Source organism: Diplotaxodon limnothrissa, linkage group LG3, assembly GCF_057381915.1.
Source record: "Diplotaxodon limnothrissa isolate DT_005_m linkage group LG3, D_limnothrissa_male_GT1.1, whole genome shotgun sequence".
Classification (NCBI taxonomy): domain Eukaryota; kingdom Metazoa; phylum Chordata; class Actinopteri; order Cichliformes; family Cichlidae; genus Diplotaxodon; species Diplotaxodon limnothrissa.
The window spans coordinates 10,406,257-10,434,245 of NC_140598.1; the positions used below are offsets into that span (position 1 = coordinate 10,406,257).

Below are 27,989 nucleotides of genomic sequence, written 5' to 3' on the forward strand. Positions count from 1 at the left end.
TCATTATTATCAGGATGTCCTAAAAACTCCCTGAAAAGCCTTCAACTGATCCAAAATGCTGCAGCAAGAGTCCTGACAGGGACTAGAAAGAGAGAGCAGATTTCTCCTGTTTTGGCTTCCTGTTAAATTCAGAATTCAAAATCCTGCTCCTCACATACAAGGTCTTAAATAATCAGGCCCCATCTTATCTTAATGACCTTGTAGTACCATATCACCCTATTAGAGCACTTCGCTCTCGCTCTGCAGGCCTACTTGTTGTTCCTAGAGTATTTAAAAGTAGAATGGGAGGCAGAGCCTTCAGTTTTCAGGCCCCTCTTCTGTGGAACCAGCTTCCAGTTTGGATTCGGGAGACAGACACTATCTCTACTTTTAAGATTAGGCTTAAAACTTTCCTTTTTGCTAAAGCATATAGTTAGGGCTGGACCAGGTGACCCTGAATCCTCCCTTAGTTATGCTGCAATAGACGTAGGCTGCTGGGGGATTCCCATGATGCATTGAGTTTTTCCTTTCCAGTCACCTTTCTCACTCACTATGTATTAACAGACCTCTCCGCATTGAATCATATCTGTTATTAACCTCTGTCTCTCTTCCACAGCATGTCTTTATCCTGTCTTCCTTCTCTCACCCCAACCGGTCGCAGCAGATGGCCCCGCCCCTCCCTGAGCCTGGTTCTGCCGGAGGTTTCTTCCTGTTAAAAGGGAGTTTTTCCTTCCCACTGTCGTCATAGTGCTGCTCATAGGGGGTCATATGATTGTAGTTTTTTTTCTATGTAAGCGCCTTGAGGCGACTGCTGTTGTGATTTGGTGCTGTATAAATAAAATTGAATTGAATTGAATTGAAGAATTTTATAATGAACTATTTACAGGTGTATACAGACGGGTCGAAAGATCCCAAACCTGAAGCAACAAGTGTAGCAGTGGTAATTCTGCAGTTAAGGCTCAAGATTGCAAAAACAACATCAAATCTTCTGAGTATATATGCAGTTGAGTTATATGTCACACTGTTGGCTTTAGAATGGGTGGAAGACAGCAGAATTTCAAAAGTAATAATATGTAGTGATTCGTTGTCAGCATTGAAAGTAAATTTGTATGACGTCCTTTTGCTCATCATAGAGTGTCTGAAGAAAATAAACATATAGTGATAATGTGGACTCTGGCTCATAGAGGTATTGTGGGTAATGAAAGAGCAGATTGGCTAAAGCAGCTGTTAAAAAAGTAGACATAGATGTGCAGATACCATTGTTGAAATCTGAGGGAAAAGAATAGTTTGCACACAAAGTAAGAACTTCTGGAGAATGGCATGGGATAATGGAACAAAAGGGAGACATGGGTACAAAACACAATAGAAGTTAAGAGGAGTAGTGGGTTAAATAGGCAGCAGGAGAATACAAACAGGTCATTACTTTCCGAATGGTTCTCTTTTTATGATGGGGAAACATCCGACTGGGTTATGTGATGGTGTAATGCTACGGAGACGGTTGAACATGTGGTTATTAGTTGAAGTATAGAAGTCAAAGGAGAGTGTTGAGGGTGGGAACTGGTGGTGAAATGAAACTTACGTTTGAAAAAGTGGTTAATCAGTTAAGTCCTGATGAGGTGAAAGGAGTGGTTTTTCATTTTTGAGAAATACTGATCTCATCAAGAGGATCTGAGGATCTGGAAGAGAAGTAAGAGTAAAAGCCAGGAGATGGCAGTAGTGCAACATCTTTGGATGCAAGCTGCTGTTAAAAATGACAGAAGAAGAAGTTTGCTTGATCGTTCCTCAGCTCGTCTGTGTGAAGCTGAGTGTAAAGAGGCTCCTGCTGTCAGAGAAACACTCTGACTGTTTCACAGAGTCAGACATGTTCAGACTCAATCTCAGTCAGAAACTCAGCATCACATTGATGAAGCTGCAGATTCATTGAGGTTAATTTCTGATTAATTTCTTTGCTGCCAGCTGAAATTTAAATGTAATTTAAAAGAAGGATTGAAGGTTATTGAACCCAAAGATTTCACATGAACGTGTATGAATTGTATGATATGTCTCTTCTATTTTTCTATGATCATATTTTGATGTTGATTGTGATTGGTTTCATTTGTTTCTTCGTTGGTTGTAGTGTTTTAATGTTTAGATTGTCTTTTGTTCCATGTTGTAATTGTGTATAAAGTTTGATTTGAATGACAGTTACACTCAAATGGTTTCAGTGTTGCTGTGTTGAGTGTTTGCATGTTTAATGTTTGTATGGAAGACACAGAAAGACATGTGACTAAAGAAATCTGTGCTAGAGTGACTTTAAAAAATAAATAAATAGTAGAAAACAAAACAGATGTTGAATTCTTTAGAGAATTTTCTAAAAATCTTTTTCTTTCTAAACAGAATCCAGAATATTAATGTTTGACATGGAAGCTGTTTCTACAGGATCCTGATGGACACTCAGAGGTTTAGAAAATGCTCTCATTAGTTGTTTACAGCAGAATATCAACCGATGTGAACCAAAACTACAGAAATGCACAAGTGGTGTGTGAGACTAGAAATGATAGAATCAGTGCTGCTGATTTCATTACTCTGAACTTTTAAAGGCAGGTTTTGTATCTGAGAGCAGGGACACTTGCTGTGTTCAGTGACTGTAAGTTCAGGCTACCCTTGATTTAGTTGCTAGATGTTTTTAAACTGTGTTTATTTTATAAGGCTCATTAAAAGCCATCTGAACTAGAGATGGACCGAGCCGATGTTGCATATCGGTATCAGTCCGATACTGACCTAAATTACTGGATCGTATATAAGTAATAAATAAACAAAGATGTAATCCGATCTACTAAATATCACAAAAGCTCCTCAGAAAACTTGCAACATGGCGTAACCCAACACATGACCACATAGGAGCAGTATGTGAGCTGCTGACATCAGCTCACCTGTTGCAGTATGTGACCTTCTCTTAGTGTCATTAGTCTTTTATGCAGCTCCACCAGCTCATCCAGGTAAACCTGAAAAGCACACAGCAAACACGGCTGTCATGATGTAGCAGTGGCTGATGGTAACAAACCCCAAGACATAAAAACACTTTCCATATTTCAGAATATTTACTAGTCTACTCCACATCTAAAAACCAAAGACACTCGTTCTCACCTTATCACACTCCATGCTTTTGTCTTGCTTGCTCTGCTTGGTGGGACTTTTTACTTCCACTATCTGACAGACAGAAGAGCAAAGAGTCACCCAGGGTCACGCACACACCTGGATACTGTGGCTTTCAATCATGCTGCTCTAAGACATAAGCCAGTATATTACTGATACGATTACCTGGTTATTAGTAGACTTTAATAAGGGCGGGGCCTCACTGCACGACAGCAGGGAATGGGAGGAGCTGTCACTTCTGCTGCCATCACTTAAACTAATCCTAAGTATGAAGTCACAAAGAATAAAGACATTAAAACTGTTGTCTCAGCTGTTAGCTAAAAACCGCTAACAATGAAAAATCCCCCATGAGCAGCATCTGAGAGAGTGGGGACGAAGGACGGTCTTTAACATGAAGATGACTCTCGCAGAATCAGTGTCAGGGAGGGGCCTGCTAGATCAGGGGTGTCCAACTCCAGGCCTCGAGGGCCGGTGTCCTGCAGGTTTTAGATCTCACCCTGGGTCAACACACCTGAATCACATGATTAGTTCATTACCAGCCTCTGGAGAACTTCAGGACATCATGAGGAGGTCATTTATCCATTTGAATCAGCTGTGTTGGATCAAGGACACATCTAAAACCTGCAGGACACCGGCCATCGAGGCCTGGAATTGCCCACCCCTGGCATAGATGATAGAAAACCGGTCAACTGTTGGAGACGGAGACGATCTGGTTAAGTTATGCTTTTTGGCCAAGGTTGACGGCACGCCTCCACCAACAGGATGGTGGAGAGAGTTGGAAAGAGCTTACATGAAATACTTGAAAAGTTAGTAAAAGGCACGTTGAAAGAACCTTTAGAAACTGTCCCAAGCAATTTTAACCAAGATTTAAATAGCGGCTCTTCATCATTTTACAGGTTTGTTGTTAAAGGCTGGCTCTACTGCACAAACATGTGAGATACAAAGTAGCCCTCATAATAGCAATATCCTGGTTAAAAGGAATTCATTACCAATGTCTGCACACAGCTCTATGAAACTAAACTAGTGTGCGGTTCAGCCATTCGAAAAGCTGCCCTCGGGTTACTAACCTGTGCTGGTGGTGTGTGAGGTGTGCTGCTCGATCCCTGTCTGAATCCACGTCGTCGTTGTCGTCCTCTGAATCGTCGTCGTCGTCCGAGTGCAGATCCTGCATCACTGACTGCAGCGGGCCAAGCACTGAGTGGAACAGTTCAATAAAGCCTCAGTCATTGCAGTTTAAACCTCAGGAATACAAGCAGAAAGCTGCAGATTGTGACGTTGGTACTGTAAAGCTCAGCAAATGTGGACTGGTGATCTGACTTTCACAGGGAACATGCACACATCTCGAACTCTACATAGCTGACTTACAGCTCTGGTTTTCAATTGTTCTCATTGCTCAGGAAAACAACACGATTCTTTCATGTTCTTCAATCTCAAAATGATTTAGCAGCCTCTCTTACAACGTCTTCTGAACCGACTCAAAGTAAAAGTTTATAAACCAGGGCTGTGCCCGTTTGTTTACAGGCTCAAAGTGATACTTTAAGAAGATTTGTGGTAATAATGTTTCTGATCATTTACACAAAAAGATATTTTCTGCAGCATTTCTAAGTTTGATTAAATGAAGGGCATCCCATGATTGCTTCCAATGAGCTACTGTCACTGATGACACAGTGCCGTTTGCAGCAGCGTGAAAGTGGCACGGCACTGCAACACAGAATAAGTCAAATGTAGTACAGAAACAGGGTTGGTGTTAGTCGTAGTTTGGCCTGGAAACTTTTGTTAAACAGTAACTAAAGTAACTTAACCTTGTGACTCTTTAGGAACCTGCACAATATTTTCACAATAAAACTGAAGACTCTCTTCTACCTGGGATGTTGGGTCATGAGTTGAGCTTTTTAACCTGCTGCTTTGGTCTTGCACCATGTACTGTATCAGTAACTTTCATCCACTGTTTGCTCTTCCTGTCACATGACGTCCTTCAGCCACACTTGGTGGAGTCATTTGTTTACATTTGGGTCACATGACACCAGCAGCTAATATCTCCCCACACACAGCCTGACTGTAGCGCACAGTTTTTTCACCTGAAGGGCTGAAACAGGTTCTTGCATATGTTGCAGAGCACTGTGATTGTTGGAGGTTCCTGAAGTTGCTCCACTGCAGACTGACACATGTGGCTCTCACTCCCAGACATGCCCAGGCTTGTCTCTTAATTGCATGCACTAGGGATCATAACCACCTGGTGTTGCTATAGCAATGATATCTCAGTACGACAGTTTTGTATCACGTAAGAATTTGTACCGGTATGATTGCAGACAATATGATATACACAGCTAGTTAATGCTTCCACTTTACAATAATAAAGCTTATGGTTCATATTAGAATATGTAGGAGGGATCACTCTCCTCAGCCTTCCCGGGAAAGTCTGTGCCAGCGGGCTGGAAATGAGAGTTCGTCCACTGCAGGAGCACGATGTAGAGTGGCTACATAAGATGCAGGTTCAGGCATACCAGGCGAATTCAAGGTCTGGCTATACCAGCATGGTATAGTACCAAGACTCATTGCCAAGTCCTGCATGGGGCGTTAGGGACTCGGGTCCACCCACTTCCAACAATGGGCAATAGCTGAGCCCTGGCTGAGGAGAGGCATGGTCCGAGCCGAGGTCCGGCAGCTAGAGGAGGAAAGCACGGAACTGGGTTTACAAGGAATCTGGACATAGTGGGACCTGTCAAAGCAGACGATTAATTGGCTTTAACTTTGGAGCCTTTCCACATCTTAATATTGCTCCGCTTAGTCTACAAGTCAATGACGGAGGAGCCACAGTGCAGGTTATGTGGGGCGATGGCGCACAGGCTGGAAGAATGCAAGACTACTGTTAGCCAGGGAAGACAGAGATGGCGCCATGACCAGGTCCTGAGACTGAGCAGTACTGTGAGAAAGTAGCATCACACAACACCAACATCAGGTGGCTGGAGGACCCAACAGCAGACCAAAGAACCTCCCAGAAAAAGCCAACATAACAAACACAGACATCCAACAATGACTCCACAATGAAGAGCTGGATAGTACTGGACACCTACTGGCTAAAGAGGCAAACAGCCCTCCAAGAACACCTGGCAGCAGCTGCTGGCTAATCAACCACACACAGTGGTGCTGGACAAGGAGCAGAAGGCTGCAGTTGTGATAGATGTGGCAGTCCCAGCAGAGAGCATGTCAGGAAGGGGAGCATGAGAAAAACTGGAGGAAAACTGGAGCCAACGTAGAAGGTCAAGAACGAAGTGGTCCCAAGTAGGAATGAACGCGTTAGGAGCTGTAATCCCTAAAGTGGAAGAGCCAGGCACAACATTTCTCACATGACCGGGTCCACTGCCAGAGACCTCGAGGTCGAGGTCACCGAGATTCAAACTCGTCGACATCGTTAGCTTAAATCCTACGTAGCCTCGTTCTTGAGGTACTGCATGCACAAACCTGGCTCTCCACCCCAACCATCCGACCAGCGGGGTGATGACAATCAGCCTTTTTACAGCCGAGAGGAAAAACACAACATGCAGAGATATGTCAGGTTTTCATGATCCAGCCATTCATCCTTCCTTCAGTGGGTACTTCTTAACTTCAGTTCCAGACTTTCTCTTTGATATTTGGTCACATTGGGGCCCGATGAATGTAAAAACAAAGAATTACCAGATTTGGTTTTTTACCTTATTTTTGTTTTTAAGAAAAATATCAGCCACATCTGATAAAATTTTATAGAACAGCAGCAGTATAATGTCCTCGTAAGTGGATATCAGGCCCTTGTAGAGCAAAATTTAGTATTTTGGTCTAAATAACCCAAAATGTGATGTCCACATATGTGGACGCCCGGTCCTAGGAGGTTAACATGAGCATAACATTTTTCAGGCAAACGCCTCCATGTGTAATTAACATAGAGCCACAGTATTGTTACTGTTTTGTAATCAGCCATAGGCACTAGCACCGACTGTATTTTAAAGTGTTACTGTTACTAGTAAGCTAACATAAACTAACCAACCCAGTGACATCACATGCTGATGTCGGTAAACGTGTTATATAAACTTAAACTTTAAGCACTTACTTCTTAAATCGAGCTGCACAGACAGCGTTACCTTTGAGAGCAGGGCTCAGTGGTGTAAATTAGCCTTCATACATGTAGCGTTTCATGTCCACTTTAATGATAACAGCTAATTATCTCAAATCGTGAGCATGTTAAATTCCCACCAAGCAGGTTAACGATCATGGTAACTGTGTAACACTTCAGTTTTCTTTACATTGGAGTTTTGCTGAGTGCTGTGCATTGTTGTGAATGTCAGCTACATGTGTCGTAGTGAGGAAAGAGGTTGTGTGTCTGCCTGTGTGCAGGGGTGCTGCGTGTCAGCTGGAGGCGGTGAAACAACACTGTTCAATATCGATCCTGCTGCTAAGGAGCGTTTAATCCAAACAGTGTAGCAACCTTATGACAACCATACCACAGTCTCTACAGGGCACACAATAAGTGTTAGGCTACCACTGTGTACTTGGTGTTACGCTTGCATGACAACAGACTGTTGGACGCATCATTTTGCTTTCTTTGATTTCTACCAGTGAGTGTGATAAGTTTATGTCAGCTGGACCTAAAGTGATGTTAAAAACACTGTTTAAGCTTCACACTGCCAGACTGAATACTTCCACCTGTGTAACATAACAGTTGGACTCACTATAGTCTCGTCACATCCTGACATCACCCCAGCCCTGTCCTCTGTGCATCGTGGAAAGTGACGATGGGAAAACATTCAGACACTTTGTGCTCACGTTAGTTTTCCTCTCCCAGATTCTCCCAACAAGCAGCTGAAGATCTATTAGGATAATTGTTGTTATCACAGTTAATATTCCAGATTTATCTGATTACATCTCAACACCCCACCACCCACCCCCTTTGTCCTGTGCTGTTGTTGATTTGTTGAAAAGAAAAGTCATTAAAAAGTGAATTCAATTCTTCTACGGTGCTGATGAGCACACGCATGTGTGCGAGGCGGCTGTTTGCTGGTTTGCTGAATGGCACTGAACACATGTGCCTGTACAGTTTAAATCATTTGCTCAGGATTATGTTTAATTTCACGTGGCACTCGTGATATAAATCTAATCACAAAAACAAACAAATCAAAGCGCTGCAGTTTATTGGTTACATCGCTTTGACTGCACGAAGTGTCACGTATGATGTTAGTGTCACTAACAAACAGCACAAACTAAACTTTGTAACTTGTGTGCACGGTCCAAGTCGGTTACCTTGTCGTTTGTGGGGTGTGGGAGCAAAGCTTGAACTGGAGCTGGAACCCGCTGGACTGGGCTGCTCAGACTGGGAGGAAGAAGAGAAACAGGCAGCGATTAATGATAAAAATATGACTCAAACTGCTGTTTGACTGAACGTGGCGGTTCTGCAAACACAGAAGCAAATGAATACTATTCGAGCCCCGGCTCCGACAGTCTCGGTCGTTGTGTCCTTGGGCCGTTGCCTACTGGTGGTGGTCAGAGGGCCCGGTGGCACCAGTGTCCAACACCATCGCCTCTGTCAGTGCCCCCCAGGGTGGCTGTGGCTACAATGTAGCTGCCATCACCAGTGTGTGAATGGGTGGATGACTGGATGTGTAAAGTGCTTTGGGGTCCTTAAGGACTAGAAAAGCGCTGTACAAATACAGGCCATTTACCATTTACTGTTATTATTATGTATGTGCTGAAAGAAGACCAAACCCAGCAGGAGTGGACCAACCTGGACTCACCAGTGTTCCCACTCTGAACACGTTCGGCTTTCAAACCACCTCCAAGGGACAGGAATTAAGAGTTACAGTGAGGGGGACTCTCTTTATTAAAAATATGTTTATTTATCAAGGTTTGTATTTATTTTCAACAAATACAAACATAAAACAAACGAGGCTGCAGAGAGCACTGGATGTCTTTTTCCAACTAATGTCAGAACTATCTGTCCTGACCTTAGTTGGAAAAAGAAAAGCTCCAACAGGAGCCTGGTTTCATAGTGCCATCCATCGTCTGTTGGGTCGGCAAAGCATCAAGAGAAAATTAGATTTCTGTGTAAATGTTCAAGGTTGAAGCAGTACCTTTTATAACAGCACACACAGTTCACATGAAACAGTGTGTGCTGACATTTCCATACAGTCCTTCCCTTCATGTCCATGTTTGTGTTTGACACGTCTGTAGTTTGGATTCATAAAAGCCAAAAATGAAAATCGTTCTTTTAAACCCTTTCTTGAAGCAGCATCTGCCCACAGGCAGCAGAGGCTCACACAGCCCAGAGTGAGGATGTTTGACTCTTTCAGATTGACTGAGATGTGGACTTAAACAATGACAGTGCACGTTTAAACGTGTTTCAATGTACATGCACAGATACATAAGGAAACCCTCACAGTGCAAAACATGGTGAGGAGAAACGTGAGAGAAAGAGCGCACAGCTGCTCTGCTGGTTTACAGGCTTCTTCAAAGTGTCATAAATCTGACCGGCACTCCTGTTTACGGCTTTTGTTCTCCTTTACTCCAAGTAAGCAAACCCAATCACATCAAGAGACAATAAACCGACAGCACATCCAGGAAACTGTCTGACGGTCTAGTTTAGAAACCACGGGGAACAAAGTGGGAAAAGTTGATGCCTGCAGCCGCTCTCACATCCACAGCTCGCAGCGCTCTGCTCCTCACGCTCGAACCATCCGATTCATCTGCTCTGGATTTCCTCTGATTAGTTCCCAACAATGGGTTCAGCTACGGTTCCCCCGCTGCTCTGCACAGCGAGCAACCCACTCGCTCCTCCACGCGTCCACTGTCACAGATCAATATCCCATCTGTGATCTGTTCAGCCTACAATAATGAATCCCGCTAACCTGCAAAGCTAATGACAACAGATGGCTGGCACTCATTTCAGTTTGAAAATAAGAGTGAGAGGATTGTCCACAGCAGCAGACGACATCACTCTCATGAAGAGCAAACAAATCTGGGATGTGATTAAAACAGCTGAATGTAGAAAAACACTGCACAGACTCAGGATAACATGAATACTGTCATTCAAAATAAAGATATTATTTTTATCATGTTTGAATTTTTAGACACTCTTCCATAATTAAATGTTCTTCTCTTCGTGCTGTGTGATGATGATGAGTGGACACTTAAATCAAATAGATGATAAACTTTCTTTTACTAAATTTATCTGTCACCAGAACGTCACCAGTGTGACATTGTCAGCATCCTGAGACACCAGCATCTCTGTGGGGTCCTGACCATCCAGCACAAAGCGCCTCGACGATGCGGCGCCATGGAAATAAAACTGATTCGTTTTAAACAGACGTGTGCTGGTCGGAGGCCACACCCAGTTTCCCTTCCTTCATGTCATCACCTCGTCCGCGTTTCCTTCTCTGCCATTTTTATCCGAGCACTCACTCCCAAACTCTGAGATCAAAGATGAAGCAATGGGAGCGCTGGGCTGTGTCGCCTCAGGCCCACCAGGGTTGCTAGCCTGGGCACAATCAAATGCCTGGAATTTGTCACCCCACATGCTTTTTACAACCAGTAGCTGCAGCAGCCCCCACCCCAAAGCTACTTCCATGACAAAAACACAGGTTTCGGTGCCACTCTGTGAGAACTCCTTTGACTAACCACGCGGCAGAGAACGATGCATGAAAGAGCTGCACTTCATACAATCACTGACAACAGAAATAAAAACTGCTGCAGAAAGAAATGCTGTGAAGCACAAACACGCAGCCATTTGATTCTTTCAAAGCTAAAAGAATTAAAGAGGAGCTGTGCTATTTACGGCCCTCGTTTCTCCTCAGGTGCTGTAAAACCATAAATCTTTCTCGTCTGTGATTTGGCTTTAAAACTTCTTTATGGGGAGGCTCTCTGCAAACCAGCGTGGGCATGGCAACAAGGTCAAATGTCAGCCTGTTCATGAAGCTGCAGCATTTTCCTAATTTGGCTCACGGGTTTGAAGAAGACGCAGACACTCTGTTAGATACTCGACATCATCATCAGCTGTTTGCTCCCAAACCAATCAATGTGCAGACGAACGCACCAGAACTTCCACCAGGTTTACTGGTGGAAGTTACCAGTAGATGAGCTCATTCCCAGCTGTAACGACAGTAAAGCGTCACGTTTACTCACATCCGATCTGGCAGACTGGTCCTCCATATCAGAGTCATTAGCATCGACCAGGTCCTGGAATGGCGGCAGCGTGGACACGCTCCTGAGGTCTGCGTCCTCGCTTTCTGCTCGTAGCTTACTGCTGTGCAGCTGCGATCGGTCTCTCAGTAGTTTCTTATCCAAACACGGACCGTCCAACTCTGAAATCTGCATTTCCGAGGAATTCACAAACCCCTTTTTGCGTCTTTTGGTCCCGTGATCGTCACCTTCGAGGCCGGACAAGCGCTTGTTTAACCTCGACGCATGAGTTATCCCCTCAGTCCTACGCTCCTTAGACAAAGACTTGGGCTGCTTGAAGCCCATCTTAGGATTGATCTCTCTAAGTGGCTGGTTCTCTTTGGGTTTCCTGGAAGATTCTTTGGGGGCTTTTCCGGGTTCCCAGCCTGAGTCCCTGAAGGCACTTTTGGGGTCTTTTAAATCTTTTGGGGTCTTGTCTATATGGTCCTTAAATGGCTTGTGGAGTTTGGAGATGCTGCTGTTGTCAGAGCTGGTGGTTGTGGCCATGATGAGGAAAGTGTTTCCTGTAGAGCCATCCTGCAGATTGAAACAAACACAGGAGATCAGATAGTAGCGTCGGATATTTAAGTAGCTGGAGATGAAAAGTGACATCAAGCAAAACAATAACAGAAGAGAAAGAAAGACTGAAGCTACACGGGAAAAACACGTAAAGCTCAGAGTGTTCAGGCACAAGGCAAAGGGAAGCTCCTCGCACTGTCAGGGCGCTAATGAGACCATACCGCTAATGAGACCATACCGCTGTCAGCTGATACAGTATCGAACACGCCACCGATTTTATAAGCAAAGATGTTTTTAAAGGTGCCGTGGACATGAAACCCACTCAGTCCACACATGCAAAGACATCATACACGTGCACATATTAAGTTATGCATAGTAATGAAAAACAATGCAGGGAAAAGTGCTGAACACACTAACTGAAACTTGTACAAAAACCTTTATTGATAGTACAGCTTCAAGACGCCTCCTTTATGAAGGAAGCAGTCACACTGCTCAGGTGTGGTTTCGTCCCAGTCTGTGGGATCATAATCTGAACAGGTGATTGGCTCTAATCCCAACTGTCCCTCACGCTGATGTTGAAACCAAAGCTGATTGGGCGAAACAAAAACACAAAGTGTGGAACAGATCAGCTGATTCTGTTTGCTAATGTGTTGCTAATATCTTTCTACATTTTCTTAGTTTAAACCAAGTTTTTCTGAGTAAATATGAGTTCTAAATCAGTGCATTCTGTTTTTATTTACATTTCACGCAGTGTCCCAATATTGGCTGACAAACACTGCAATGATCAACTGTACAGCGAAACACTGATGCTGTATTACTGTAAAACACTAAATATCTGTTTCTTTGTCCACAAACATCCACACGGGTAAATCTTCGGCCCCTGACATTCTGATGTACGTCAGATATTATAAAGTGGATCCAAACAATCTCAGAAAAATGAGGGATGTTCCTGGCCACTCATTTCTAAGCCGACTAAACGAGGAAAGCCAAACGGCTGCTGTGAAACTAAGAAACACTGCAACACACTGTGGGTTCAGTTTGAGGGCTGTATAATGGACAAACACTGTAAATGCTGCTCAGCTGTGTGGCGTCTCACATCGTGCATGATGAACACGTTATCCTCCAACACCAGACTAAACCCAGAACAGAAACAGGTAACCTGATGGTAACCCTCAGCTGCATCAGAGGCTCCAAACTAACCTGCTGAGGTTGGTTTTAACAGCAGTTGTTCTGGTTTAATGTTCCAGCTATAAAAACATGATTTTGATATCAAGCCATCTTAATTTTAAACTTACCACATACACTGATGTACTCATGCATATACACACAACGGACGATGACATCTTTGCTGCTGAGGAATTATTTTCCCTTTTTCCAATTTTAAAAATGTTTAAAAAAAATGTTTAAAACGTTAAAAAGAAAATATTTCAAACATTAAAGCACAACATTGGTTACTAGTAACCAAAATAACACAGGTGGCATAAAAACACTGATTTGAACATTTGTGACCCACCTGTGGAAGACTGTAGGGTCCAGTCTCTCATCTAAAGGTTAAATATGATGTGAAGATAACTTTCTACTAAAGATGTTCATGCACTATTAAATATGACAAAACGAATACACTGTGGCACATTGTGCTGTGCATTATTAATGATGCACATTGATGCAATTCATAGAAACACCATAAATGATCATCCATTTCCTCTGACGGGTCGTTGCATTAAAATAAATATATCAATAATGACTTTGGTTTGCAGAGCGCCTCACATGAAACCCAAGGACGTGCTAGAAACAGTATAAATGAAAATATAGTGAAGAAGCCCACAGCTCCCTCACAACAACCGCCTTCTGCAGTTTATCCAAGGAAACACAGAGACATTCCCAAGCCAGCCGAGAAGCAACCTCTCCTGGGACCGCCTCCCAGAAGGCCACGCCCTGAACACCTCACCCCGGCGACAGCTGACTCAAATGGTAAATGGCCTGTATTTATATAGCGCTTTACTAGTCCCTAAGGACCCCAAAGCGCTTTACATATCCAGTCATCCACCCATTCACACACACATTCACACACTGGTGATGGCAGCTACATTGTAGCCACAGCCACCCTGGGGCGCACTGACAGAGGCGAGGCTGCCGGACACTGGCGCCACCGGGCCCTCTGACCACCACCAGTAGGCAACGGGTGAAGTGTCTTGCCCAAGGACACAACGATGAGACTGTCCGAGCCGGGGCTCGAACCGGCAACCTTCCGAGTACAAGGCGAACTCCCAACTCTTGAGCCACGATCGCCCTCCTTTCGATGTAGAAGGACATCGACTGCAGTCCGAGTCCCTCTTGAACTCGTCACCCTATCACAAAGCAAAAGCCCACCTTCGGAGAAAGCTCACGTCTTGCATCTGCGATCTCATTCTTTGCACTTCAGCAGTGAGTAACAATAACAGGCCTAGTTTTATAAGCGATGGCTGCTTTGCCATTTGCTGGCAGACGACTGCGTATGGGAGACACAATTTTCTCCCATTGGGCACCAATTAAAACGTTAACATTAAACAACTAGTTCTTCTGATACGTTTAATGACAGCAGCTCTGATGAGTCAGGCACATTCCTGCTAAGAATAGGCCGAAGCACCTCGGTTCAATTCAATTTTATTCATACAGCCAAATCACAACAAGCTTTACATTGTACAGTATATCCTATAATAACAGATACAGAGAAAACTCTTATCCACATACAACACCATCTCAGTTCTGTTCACCACAGCTCAATTATACACATTATGACATAATCATGTTGCCTACAAACAAGCTTTTAGCATATATAAACTTTACCACCATATTATTATTTATTGATTGATTTTTTTTACTTTTTTAATTAAGTATATCAACTAACAATATTGTAGTTTTAGTCATTCATCTAAAACAAAATAAATAAATTAGTACCAAACACCGGTGCACCCTGGGAGAGGCTCCAGGCCCCGACAGGCCAAAGCGTTTAGTGCAGTACAAGCCGGAATCACCCTGAGGTTTAAAAAACATATTTCATGCTTGTGCTACAACTTTTTTGCAGCAGCTGGTCTTTGCTGCAAAACGAGCGACCTTTGTAGCAGCGGTGCTATAAGCTAACAAGGTAAAGAGCAGAGACACTGACCTTGGACGCAGTAAAGCCTTTGCTTTTCTTTGTGTCAGAGCTGTTGGGAAGTGTTGCCAGCTTGAGGTGGGAGCCAAACAGGGAGGTTGAGCCCTCCTGCATTATCATCACCTGCCAAAGGAAAATCAGCAGCTTAAATGAGCAGAGAGTTCTTTGCTTTCAGTAAATGTAGAGTGTTCAGTCTCTACCAGGACAGCTGATAATAAATCAGTCATTTACTGAGTAATATCACTGTGTTTGTAGAGTCAAGTACCAGAAAAGAGGACATCAGTAAAGAATGTTCAGCTTTACTGTCAAGCAGCTTGTGTGAGCACTTTTGTACATATTTGTTCTATATTACATCGATTTCATCCCAGTCATCCCAGTGACATCAGTGCCTCACATGTACATGTAACTGACTTGGCTCAAACCCATTCCCATAAAAAAAACTGCATCAAAAACAATCAAAGAAAGAACAACAAAGATTACTGGCTGCACTCGAGGTTCACCTGAAGCACAACAAGTGAGCACCGCTCCAACTGCAACTCCAATCCCCAAACGTTTGATCGAATGCTTATATAGGTCATCATGTGCTGCCACATGCCCCTCTTCATGAAACGCCTCACGTGGTCTGAAATCTTACTCAAGAACAGAACCCGATTCCTGCCTAGCCTAAACATTTAGCTAATTACGGCTAATCATGAAGTGGACCTGCTGTCATCTTAGATCGCAGTGCAGGGGCAGGGCCGGTGTCCTGCAGGTTACAGAGCGCAACCTGGGTCAACACACCTGAATCACATGACTAGCTCATTACCAGGCCTCTGGAGAACTTCAGGACATGTTGAGGAGGTAAATAAACTGGATTAAAATGAAGTCAGTGCACATGAAAGTCCCAGTGAGGGAATTGAAAAGCTTAGCAAAGGATGGCAAGTTAAAGATGTGTTTATTGAACTCATTATAAACACTTTATCAACATTTTAACAACATAAACCGTTGTTCCACGATTTCTGGCACAGCTTTAAAAAGAAACACATGCTTTATGTTTAGCAACAGCGTTTGATTTTCGTACTGCACATTATAGCAAACATGTCCACTTTGGTCCTGTCCATACACAACCACAGATTTGTGACTTTGTAAAGCTCAACTGTGCTGCTCTGTTATTTTTGGCAAACTCCAGGAAGACAGTCGCACTATGTTAACGTAGATGTAAATGCTCCAGACAAGAAAACAACCAAAACCTCTGCTGGTGTGGAGCAGCAGGGCCGTACATACACTGCCCCGTGAACGCCGTGTTTCCATGACTGCAGGCGTTTTATGTGGATCTGACAGTCGTTCAAGTGCACAATTTAGTAACGGGACACATTTGAAACAACTGGTTTTGACTGAAATCCCTTAAATTAAAGTGCTACAACAAAGTTCAACATCTGCAGCAACAATAGCTGCTACATTGTGTCATTGCTGAGGTGGTAACAGTAACAGGGAGGAGGAGTCATGAGCTACAAGCCTGTTAGAAATCTTACCTTTGAGTCTTCTGAACTTCTTTTGTGAGGATTTCGTTGCTGTGAAGGACAACAGAAGAACAGAGTGACAATCTTGGTAAACAGAAAAATACAAACTATTCATTACTATTCATATCTCACATATGCAGGGTAAACTAGTTCAGCCATTGACTGTCCAGACTGACTGTAGCACTTCAGCCCACTGTGGGGCCAATCAGAGGCTCCAGACATGTCAAATAAAGTGAATCAATACTGAAGTGCAGTTTTAAAACCCTCAGATTTACTGAGGAACGTAAACTTATGTCATTGCTGTAAAGACTATACACATATACTGCACACATACTACATCCATGATATAAAGCGACAGCCCAGGATGGACCTGGTCTGTCACGCCCTCGTGCCTACCCCTCCAGCTTTCAGTAACTTCCTACGAAACTCCTCTGTTGGATTGTTGAAGGTGAGCTTCTCACAGCGGAGGTGATTGACGGGCGGGTGACCTTCCAGGTGGAGGAACAAGTCATAATCAAAGCGAACTTTCTTCGGTTCTTCCTACGGAGAAGTGGAAGGAAAACCACGAAAGGGACAAACAATAAAAACCCGTCATGCAGCACGTTACCCACATCATGCTCTGTTTTTGACTGCATCATTTAATTAGATTCAATTCAATTTTATTTACACAGCATCAAATCACAACAAAAGTCGCCTGAAGGTGCTTTATATTGGACAGTAGATACAGAGAAAAATCCAACAGTCATATGACCCCCTATGAGCAGCACTTTGGCGACAGTGGGAAGGAAAAACTCCCTTTTAACAGGAGGGGCGGGGCCATCTGCTGTGACCGGACTACATTATTCAGATCCCAAACACCCTCTGAAGCCTGAACCATGAAATAACAGACAGAATTTTTTTTTTTAATTAATTAATTAAAATTTAAATTTCATATAAACCCTTCATTTTGATTGAATTTGCTACATCTGGCAAAAATGTGTTGTGCAATTTATTTACTTTCTTCAGGGGAAAATAAATAAATCACACTGATTATGTACAAGAACTGTATTTGTTAAATATGATACACTAGGCACTAAGTAAGTACCACAGTAACACAGCAAACTCAAGTCCTGATTGTAAACGACTAATTAAAAAAAATAAGTTGAGAAATTTAAGGCAGCTTTCAAATGAACATCCATGTTTTTGCTGGGTTAAGATCAACTTTGATTTTTTGGACTTAGTTTCATTATTTTTACTGGCTTTTTTAGTTTGAATCACCATTTGATGAAATGATGACAATTTGGGTTGAGACGACCTTTGCTCAGGAGTCAGCATCTGTTAGATGTGTTCGAAAGGCTCTCTGCTAGAAAACGCCAAAGAAAATTGAGCCAGTGGAACCAGTGGAACCAGTAACAAGCTAAAACTCTGGAACAAATGCTGCTTCTGAATTTTGCACCAATAACCAATAATGGAGCTCTTCCAGCACTACAAAATGCACCTTTCTCTCCACTGGATGTGCCAGTTCATGGCTCTGACCCAGTATCTGTGTGGGGTCGTTTAATTTAAATCTCTGCATTCATGACCTACGTTACCAGGTGTCGTCACCCAAAGAGAGAACCAGTTCATCTAGCCTTTACCCTCACATGGCAAAGGTGGCATCGCCTTTAGGCCCAGCTGTGTGTGTGACCTGCTGCTTTGTTAGAGCTGCACACACACCTCTGAGTATTGGTAGGCCAGTTTTTTCTCTTTTCCAGCAAAAACACTTTCAAGAGAGCACAACTGAATCACGCGTACACTCCTTCAGTAACGTCGCTGCAGAAGCTTCCACATAATACATAAAATGTTGCAACAGCTTGAAAAGACGTGACTCTTGATAGAAAAATGAAAACAGCTCTGAATGGACACATTTGACAATCAGCCTCTCCAAAGCTGCAGTTCAGGAACGACCTGGTGCAAACCCGACACATGTTCAGAGCATACACAAAAACCCCTTCATGGTTTAGAGGTTCAGGGTCTTACAACAATAGTGCATTACCCACAGACACAAACCCTGGCAGCTGATTGCTGCTTGTTAAATGTACCTTGTTTCTGAAATAAACTTCGATGGGCAAGATGAAGCCTGCGTATCCAGATTCCTCCACTTTGTACGGTGGATCCTTGCACACTGAAAGAGAAAACTGCTGTTAGACTTCAGCACCAGGAGGCTGACAGTTCACAAAGCTTGCTTTAAATTCATGCAGTTACATGAAATGCAGAGCAGCGCTGAGTGTGCTGCAGCCATCTGGTTGGGTTGCTGGGAGACGGCCGCTCTGACAAACACAAAAAACCCAACCATTACATAAATCACATCCCCTCCACACCTGAACCAGGTGACAGGACTGTATTAAGACTGTTGCTTCATTTATTGTGTCATTAAACACACTAATCCTGCAGCTGTGTTCTCATGAGACCTCATTAACTCAATTTCTGCAGCCTACTCTGATGCATCGATACAGAGAGCGGGCGTCCATTAGAGCCAAAGCCTTAAACACACATGACAAGGCCAAGACGTCCACGCATGCTCGTAGAGGAGCACACGGATCACAGCGGATCCCTCCTGAGTCACAAACTGTACCAATGCAGGAAATGTACTAATTAAGTTACGTGTGCTTATTGAACAAAGGAAGCTTTGCTTAATTCTCAAATATTGTCCGTTTGACACATCACAGCATGCAGCTACGATGGTGATGCGTGTGAATGTGTAGAAATGCTGTACGGATGGATGAGAGTAGAGAAGGACGACATCTTTCTCACATCGTCCCTCTGCTGCCTCCAACATCTTCGTTCCTGAAAATCACATCTTTTCAAATTATTGTTGTTAATAAGTTACAAACTATTTTACTTACTGGTCACGGATCTAATCCAGTAGTCTAGAACTATATCTGTCCATGTATTCATACTATGACAGCAGTGGCACCTCTCAGTGTCCTTGTATACACAGCTATGTGCTCAGTTTGAAAATCCTACATGTGCTCAGGTTTCAGTGGTTTAGGTTGAAAAAGCAGCCATGACCTGATGGAGCACATAATGGTTGTTGTGAAACGTTAGCTTCATGCTTTTCAGGATTTTTTTTCCTTCCACACTTTTAAATCTGCAGCTGTTTGACAAAATTAAATGTCACAGCCTTTGTTACCCTCAAAATGAACCAGGATCCTTATTTTAGGACAGATGTGTCATAGACACTAGGCTTGTAACAATACTACAGTTTCAGTTTTAATACCAATACCCAGAAAAATAGCATGGTGAAGAGTATAACTGCATCCTACACCAACAGAAGTAATGGTGAACAAGTTCTATCTTGAAAATGTCAAGTTGTTACCTTTCAACTAATTCTTTCAAATATAAAGTTGATTTAAATAAAATCAATCCTGGTGGCCTGCAGCGCTCCCCCTCAGCCAAAGACACGAATTTAAAAATCAGAGCTGATTTTCAGAGATGTTGTCCTCCGACCACGAGGTCAGCGGGATTCAAACTCATCTGAGATTTTCAGCAGATACACCTCTGGTATCAAGTTGAAAATCTTAGGTGACCTCCTCCTTGAGTTATCACATTCACAAGACTTTACAAATCCTTGATCCCCGACCTTGACGCTGAGCTCTTTAGAAGAGCACCTATGGCATGAACTTCCCAACCCTACATCCCCTCATTCTTGATGTATCACATCTGGACAAAGTGTGGTATTAGCTGTGTTGAAATGAAGAAGACAGAAAACAGAGTGCTTACTGTGAACGCTCACACCGCTCACTGCCTGGATTTCCAAACTGACCTTTCAGGCAGCTCTTTACATCCTGGTAATTGCTAATAGTTAAACAGCAATGCTGACATGTGCTCCTGCCAGGTTAATATTTATGATAATTTCTTAATACTTTAATACTAGTGAAATGCAAGCTTCACTGATCTCTGGAGATTCCTCTGAAAGGACTGTTCGGTGTTAAAGACAGCTGTTAGCTGCATGCCTGACTTACTGCAGCAGTGCCATGTGAAAACAGCACTGTTTGTATTGATGTTCTTGCAAATATGTACCATTGGAGTCAGTGATTAACATCTGAGTGTCTCTTTTTTGACAGCCCTAATAGAGACATTGCTTATGTTTGGAGAACGCAGGGACTGATGTAGACCCCAAAAACACGTCCCCACAGTGAAACGAGGGCGTGGGAGTATTAGGCTGTGGGTATGCTTCAGTCCATCTGGAACTGGAAATCTTGTCAAGGTGGAAGGAATTATCAAGAAAGACACATATGTGATAGTTTGGAAAGAAAAGATCAAGCAGCCAAACCTGGATCTAAGTAATCGCTTTGTCACATTTTCCTTTGTCTGAAAACGCCTGCGTCTCATCTGTTTGTGGGTTTATATTGGTGCTAATGTAGGACCCTTACATTCATACATCCCTGTAAAGAGGCACTTTGACGTTCAATCACTGTTGCTCTACTAGAGACAGTGCTATTAAAACTGTTCCAAAGTACTGACTAAGCCAATCTCAAAGAGCAAGGACCGACCAAAGCTGCACATCAGCATGAAGCTATGGTCCAGCAGGCAACAGTTGCTCCTGTTCTCGGATGAACGCTACAAAAAGCTGAGCAAAAGCATTCTTCTTATGTCATGGTGAATCTGATTAGTGCTTATTTATGCACAGACAACACTAATTCATCATGATATTCACCGCAGGTGATGAAGAGTGTCTGTGGTTGACTGAGCAGAGCACCCAACAACAACCCTGCACTCCACCACCCTACACGACCTCTCCTGACTCTACATCACACTAATCAGGTAACAGCAAGACCCTTCGACAAAATGAGGTCAACATTAAGCTCCTGAGCAGCAAGAGCAGAGCAGGGATGAACGCACACGCTAAAGTTTGTGTTGGAGGTCAGTTAGGGCGTACGGGTGGAGAGCCTCAGCAAGTTAAAGGTTAGCATCCTCCTTGCTGCTCGTCGTACCTCTCCCACCCCGCTAGCACACATGCTAATGCAGGTCACATACAGAAGCAGGCTGCATACACACTATATCACATATGTCAGCCTGTTAAGATACACACACCTCCACAGAAACGCACTGAAAGAAACTCCTGATCAAAGGTCTGAGACTAACAGCACACACAGCAGGGTGAAACTTCCACACCTCACCTATAAAACCACCACAGAAGTGTTGGATGCTCAGTGAGCTCCGGGGTGGCAAACTTTAATTCTTGCAAAAGGTTGATCAATTTCCTATTATTTGATCTGATTTTATTAGCGTCAACATCATCAACATGTTTGATGAAGAGCAAACATGATGCAGACGATGTAGGACAACTCGAACATGCCTGAGAAGGACCGTTTACGAAGTTTGGATGAACCTTCAGAGTCGTAAACTGAAATCACAGCAGAGAACACTCAGATCTGATTTATGACAACATCTGCATATCATAATAATGATAACGAAAGTAGCTCCTCAGACGTGTAACTGATGAGTCCGATGAAGAAGGAAGTAATAATGGAGCACATTATGATTCTTTACGTCCAATAAAAGCTGCCAAACCAGTGTTAGAACTAATCTAACATTACGAGAACCATCGAGAAAAAGTGAACAGCAGAAAGAGACAGCAGGTTGGTCACATCAGCTCCAGTCGGTGCTGCTCCTCGATATTAATGTTTTCCATGGGGGGGAATAAAGGATATGCAGGGTGTGATTGAGGTGGGTGATCTGCTGCACCCTCAAACGAAGCAGCCACAAGAAGAAGAAGAAGACGAAGAAGAAGAGTGGTTTATTTGTACAGCACCAACGCGCAGTCGATTTAATGTGCTTCATATTTTAGGGTAAAGATCCAACAGACAATCTACGCACGTGGAAACCAAACTACACCACCATCAGAGGTGGGCTTCAGGTGTGCACCAGTACTTCCTGAAACTATTGGCCTCCTGTTACCTCACGAGGTAAGACATGCTGCACTACATCTGCTTACTAGCTATCATGTACTGGATATAACGTCCCAGTATGGAGAGTATGGCTACAACAATGACTTATTATTCAGACTTATGGATATATTCATGTCAAAAAGGTTAACAAGTAATAATAAATGAATGCATAGGCTTTCACAGGTTTCAGGCCCTAATAAAACTCCACCAGCAGGCCACGAGTCTCAGAGCGAGTCCTGACTCAGGCCTCGGAGCTTTGTTGTGGGGAGGGACTGTAAAGAAAGACAAATGTTTTATGGTAAGGCCAACTGAGAGGAGTGAAAGAGCTTTCAACAGACACCCCAAATAAATCAAGCTTCAATAAACCACTTCCTCAAACTTCCTTTCATTGATTGAACCGAGGAAGAGTTGGCATTTACAGCCCAGTTCCTGTTCCTTGGAGGTGGCCGCCTTGTTTATCGGCACCTCCTCCTAACCCCATGCTTTCTTGTAAACAACAGCAGCCAGCCTGGAGCTTTCTTTGTGTTTCACCTTCATGAGTGGGAAGCATTTTTGAGGAATCAAGGAACAATACCGGCAAAATCCCGAAGCCCTTCAGTTTCTCAGAGCTTATTTATTTTTCCTCCACGTTACAAACTACACGTTTCACGCAGTTTTCAGGGAGATGAACCATTTTTTTTATCTTCCAACTTTCCATAAAAGTGACAATTCTCTGAAATATCAAACACCTCTGAAGAGATTCCCTCCATCTGTAGATTAAACGGCACTACAGAATCCAAATGAGGTGCTTAAGCAGCACGAGCCTCTGCTGCCAAAAACAGCACCGCCTTCGCTGCTTCCTAACAACGTCTTTACCTCCATTTGTTCAGACAGCTTTGCCATTTGGCTGTCACCATGGAAACACCTCCATGCTGGCCTGCTAACTAAACAGCAGCAATGATGAAGCGCAACGGCGGCTTTACTCGCCGACTCGGGGAGCTTCTCCGAGCTACACACCCAATCGTTTGGAGAGTGAGAAGAAGTTAGACATGCGCCATCTTTTGGCGTTCTCGCTCTGACTCCCTTCGATGTTTGGATTGATAAGAAAACACTGATGTGCTGACATATGAAGAAGACTATATTGAGAGCACTTAGGATCTGAGATCTTATCAGTGGACCTAGTTTGGTTTGGTATTGCTACACAAGCCAATAAAGACCAGCTGACAACTGTAAACAGCAGCAGAGCTACAGGACTGATGTTCAGCACCTTCTACATTTTTTGGCGTCCCGACAGACCCCAGATATGTCCAGGTGGACATACAAAGCTTATATTTCATTTGACAAGCCAAGTGAAATGGAGACATGTTAAAAGGACGTCCACGTCCATTTAGTCCCCCCCCACCTCCAAACCCTCTGGTTTCCAAGGCTACAGTTTATAACCATCTGTAGTAAATACTGCTGCAAAGGTTATCGTATAAATCAGCACACGACCTGCTGCCATTAAAGCAAACTGTTAGTCCTCACTTCAGTTTGTAATTTTAATATCTGCTCGTGACGTCTTTAAATGTCTCTGTTTTATTTCAGTGTGTAGGTGGAGCCTGTGTGGCTGTTTCAGTTAAACTGGAAAGGAACCATGTCAAGAAAAACAGCTGAGCTCAGATCTTTGTGCGAAGCACACAACGTCCAGGTGCAACAACATGTGCTGGTGACTGATCTCTTAGTTGATTAAACAAGGAAAACATTAGACTAACCAACTAGTGTAAAACTAGGAAATACTCAGGTATAAAGTTCAGTTTGAGAACAGTTTAAAGGAAAATGTCAAAAATGAATTATAGGCCAGTCAGTGAGCCATCGGGGGGCAGATTAAACTGGAGCAGCAGATCCTGGAAGTCATGTAAGCTGTGAGGCAAGGCCTCCTTGGACTGGACTTGTTTGTCCAACACGCCCCACAGATGCTCGACTGAACTGATATCTGTGGAATCTGAAGCCCAACTCAACACCTTAGACTTGTCCCAGTTGTTCCAGTTTGTGCTACTCAAAGAAGGCACCTTCTCCCACTTCTCCATCATCCTGTCCTGATGCTCAGGTGTCCACTGGTGACCCTTTTGGCAGTAGACGGGGGTCAGCGTGGACATCCTTACTGCTGTGCAGCTCCATGTGCAACAAACTGCGACACGCTGTGTGTTCTGACACGTTTCTATCAGAACCAGCATCAACCTTTTCACCAGTGTGAGCTTCAGTAAGTCACCTGTTGGACTGGCACACACAGGTCAGTCTTTGCACCCCACTGGTTTACTAACACTAACCCTACCTTCATTAGATCACTTTTGATAGATACTGACCAGTGCAGCCTGGGAACATCCCATAGGAGCTGAAGGTTTAGAGATGCAGTAACACAATCTTAAACCCTTATGCTTGCTCATGTTTCCTGCTATTAAAGAGAAAACCTTCACATGCTCCCTGATCTATGCCACTCACCAACAGGTGCATTGATGAAGAGATGACCAGCACCATCACCTCACCCGTCAGTGGTGGATTTCCATATTACCACACTAAGCCTTCTTTTCCACAGTGGCTCTAGTGTGTAGGGCTGTGTCAGCTGGGTGCCGTGTTTCATTAACAGTTAATCTTGTACTTGTACTCCTCTAAAAACTCAACTGTGTGTCACTCCAAGCAGATGATGTCTGCCACTGCTGAACAGGTTGTCAGGATACTACAATTTCAAACTCAGTACTGACACCACAGGGTCGATTCTGACCCCCTCCTGCAACAACACGTGGTGAAGAAGTTGTACCTTCAAAACATTAACTTGTTCATTTTTCAACAAATTTTCCCAGTTATATGTTAGCTTTAACAAAATAACTATTGAAGCTTAAAGGTTTTATTTATTTTACATAATTTCATTACAGATTATTGCGGTAAAATATATTTCAGGATCTACTAATGAACAATGGGCGCAAACAAACAACGCTTTACCATCTACATGACTGAATTATTGTAGAAGAAGAACATAATTAAAATGAGTTTGAATTGGGGTCGGGCGACTGGATGAATATTTCGACTATCGCCGATAGGCTGAGCATACTCAGCCGGATGGTGGACACGTGCATGCTCATGTTAGTCGAGTTTGAGTACTTTGCTCGTACTACACTGATTACATTGCTCTGCAATCAAAAAGTCTGTGGACGCACGAATTTATCGCCCATCGCCGATTATTGGACTGATGATTGTCGGTTGGAAAATTTTTACATATCGCCCAACTTTAGTCTGAATAAAGTCTCTCATTTGTTTCCTAAAATAAAAATAATGATTAAAAAATTTAGACAAAGTACGTGTTATGTATTTAGGATGAGTACAGGATAAGATAACAAAGTTAAATACATTTAGAAGACTATATATTACTTATACTTATATACTTATATTATATAAGATTATATCATACAGTTTTGGTTTGATTACAGACCAATTTTTCTAATAATTTCATTATTATTATTATGATCATCATTATTATTAGTAGTAGTAGTAGTAGTAGTAGTATCTGTGTGGCCACCAGTATTGTTTTAGATCAGGGGTGTCAAACATAAGGCCCGGGGACCAGGATCGGTCTAGCAAAGACTTCAGTCTGACCCACTGGACAGCTGTAAACACTGTGAAGGCGTAAACTTGGCATTTTTCTCTACATTTTACAGCTTTTTCCGATAGATAAAGGGCACTGATACTACACTAACATAATAAAACAACAGAGAAACAGTTAAATCTGATAACTGTGTAAATTAAAAATGTCCAGTTTTAGATTTATAGGTCAGTAAGTGAGCTACCAGAACTTTACTAATTTATCTGAGACATTTTCTTAGAATTTAATTCCAAAGAGTCACGCTGACAGATTTCTTTCTTTATCATGTAGAAAAGTTGAGACGTCCTGTTTTCCTTATTTTAAGATACCTCGGAGTCTAACTTCTTTGCACTGACACAAAGGGGAGTTTCACTGATCTGGCCCAGGATAAAGGTGGGCTGTATGAGCTAAATAAGTTCAACATTACTGATCATCCTTACTGTCTGTGGAGCTATGTGATGAACACTGGGTGGACAGTCTGAAGGTTAACTGTGGGCTTCTCCAAGGTTAGTTGTTTACACTGGTTTGTACTGGTCTGGGAAACGTTTGGAAATTCATAAATGAATGTATGACACACTAAACTATTTATACTTAAATAAAGTTTTGTATGTAGTAATATTATTGTGTCTATTACAGCTACTACTAATGTTATACTAATTACTACTGCTGCTATAAATAAAAAAGATGCATGTAGACACATACTTCACCTGATTATATGATTATTGCCATCATTGTTATTACTGTATTATAATAAGCCGAAGCACCAGCCTGCACCTCTTCACTCACTAATTTGTGTTGTCTGTTGTTATTTATGTGATTATTTGTGTCAAAACATGAAAAGTGAAACGACACCAGGACGTAACATTACACAGACAACAAGACAGAAAGGACTTTCAATGAGAACCTGACTCTGCAAACGCTGCACTACAGGTGTGAAATAAATGCACGCACATGAAGATACAACACACATTAAAAGTATACATATATACACACACACACACACACACACACACACATATATATACATATGTGTGTGTGTGCGTGTGTTTGATCAATTACAGATGTGAAGCCCTTAACCTCCACCCCTCCACACAAAGCACCAGGGCAGCTCTCCTCACCTCGCTTTGGTTTCGGGAAGCTTTCGTGCAGATGAAAAACCACTTTCTCCACAAAGTGCTGGATGTTGCTGTGCTCTGGTCCTCGCACAAACACCATCCAGTCGTGGGTGAACCCTTCCACCGTGGGTTTCTTTCTGACCTGGGCACGATGACCAAGTTCCAGTTTCACCTGTACAGCACCCTGCAAAGCACAAAGACGCAGGGTTAGCGTTACTAAAGACGGGTCACGGGTCCATGTTTCATGCAGGTGTTTGTTCCTGAAACACTGCAGTCTGCTACTTGTGTCAAGCCAGCCTCCAATTCGAGACTTGCAGTCAAGCCAGCCTCCAGTTGATTTTACGTTCCCTGTGTATTCAAAGTATTACGGGAATGGATGTGGAAACCGGATTTCAAAATAAAAGCCAACTTCGAGTGAATTAACAGATATGTTAAGAACATAATAACATATAATTTAGGCTTTTTTTTTTATTTTTAGAAACTCTAATGTTACATCTACATGACACAGCCTTGTACCCTAATTGTGCCCTGTCAAGGCCATCTTATTTTGGATTTCAAAGTAAAAGCCCTGTGAATCTTCATTTTTGAACTACTCTTTCAATGAATTCATAATGCTCTTAAAAGCAAAAGTCGTATTTCCAAATACTATTTGAACTTTGTATCAACACTTTCCAACCGCAGTCTTTTTCACAGTAATACCATATCAAATAAATTCTTTCTGATTTTGCTTTTCATAGTAATGGCCCTTTGAAATTGCCGATATTTGACTTAATCTTCTAACGATTCAAAATGCTCTAAAATGGAAAATTCCTGTTTCCACAGGGTAATTCCACCTTAGATCAACAGTATACAACCCCACAGTGATACCATATCAATATCAAGTCATTCTGATTTTGCTTTCAAAAATAAAAGCCCTTTCAAATT

At 42.8% G+C, this 27,989-nt stretch overlaps 2 protein-coding genes across 2 annotated transcripts in view; one reads left to right on the forward strand and one right to left on the reverse strand.

Annotated features, from left to right (window-relative positions):
* Nucleotides 1-27,989, forward strand: part of LOC146634425 (NACHT, LRR and PYD domains-containing protein 12-like) — a 106,126-nt gene that overhangs the window by 28,200 nt on the left and 49,937 nt on the right. The window lies entirely within an intron of this gene.
* On the reverse strand, nt 1,638-27,165 carry LOC146634426 (protein AF-9-like). Its single transcript, XM_085349433.1, has 12 exons — nt 27,069-27,165; nt 18,507-18,589; nt 16,843-16,986; nt 16,459-16,497; nt 14,960-15,070; nt 11,260-11,832; nt 8,386-8,455; nt 4,182-4,308; nt 3,280-3,376; nt 3,106-3,168; nt 2,892-2,963; nt 1,638-1,655 (listed from the first exon to the last, which is right to left on the reverse strand). Exons 1-12 carry the CDS (start codon nt 27,163-27,165, stop codon nt 1,638-1,640), a joined length of 1,494 nt encoding a protein of 497 aa, XP_085205559.1.

Coding starts and splice junctions, on each gene's coding strand:
- LOC146634426 (XM_085349433.1), bottom strand. CDS start 27,165: ATGGTGTTTGTGCGAGGACCAGAGCACAGCAACATCCAGCACTTTGTG. Junction 18,590..27,068: donor CTTCCCGAAACCAAAGCGAG/GTGAGGAGAGCT, acceptor TTTCTCTTTCAG/TGTGCAAGGATCCACCGTAC. Junction 16,498..16,842: donor AGTTACTGAAAGCTGGAGGG/GTAGGCACGAGG, acceptor TGTCCTTCACAG/CAACGAAATCCTCACAAAAG.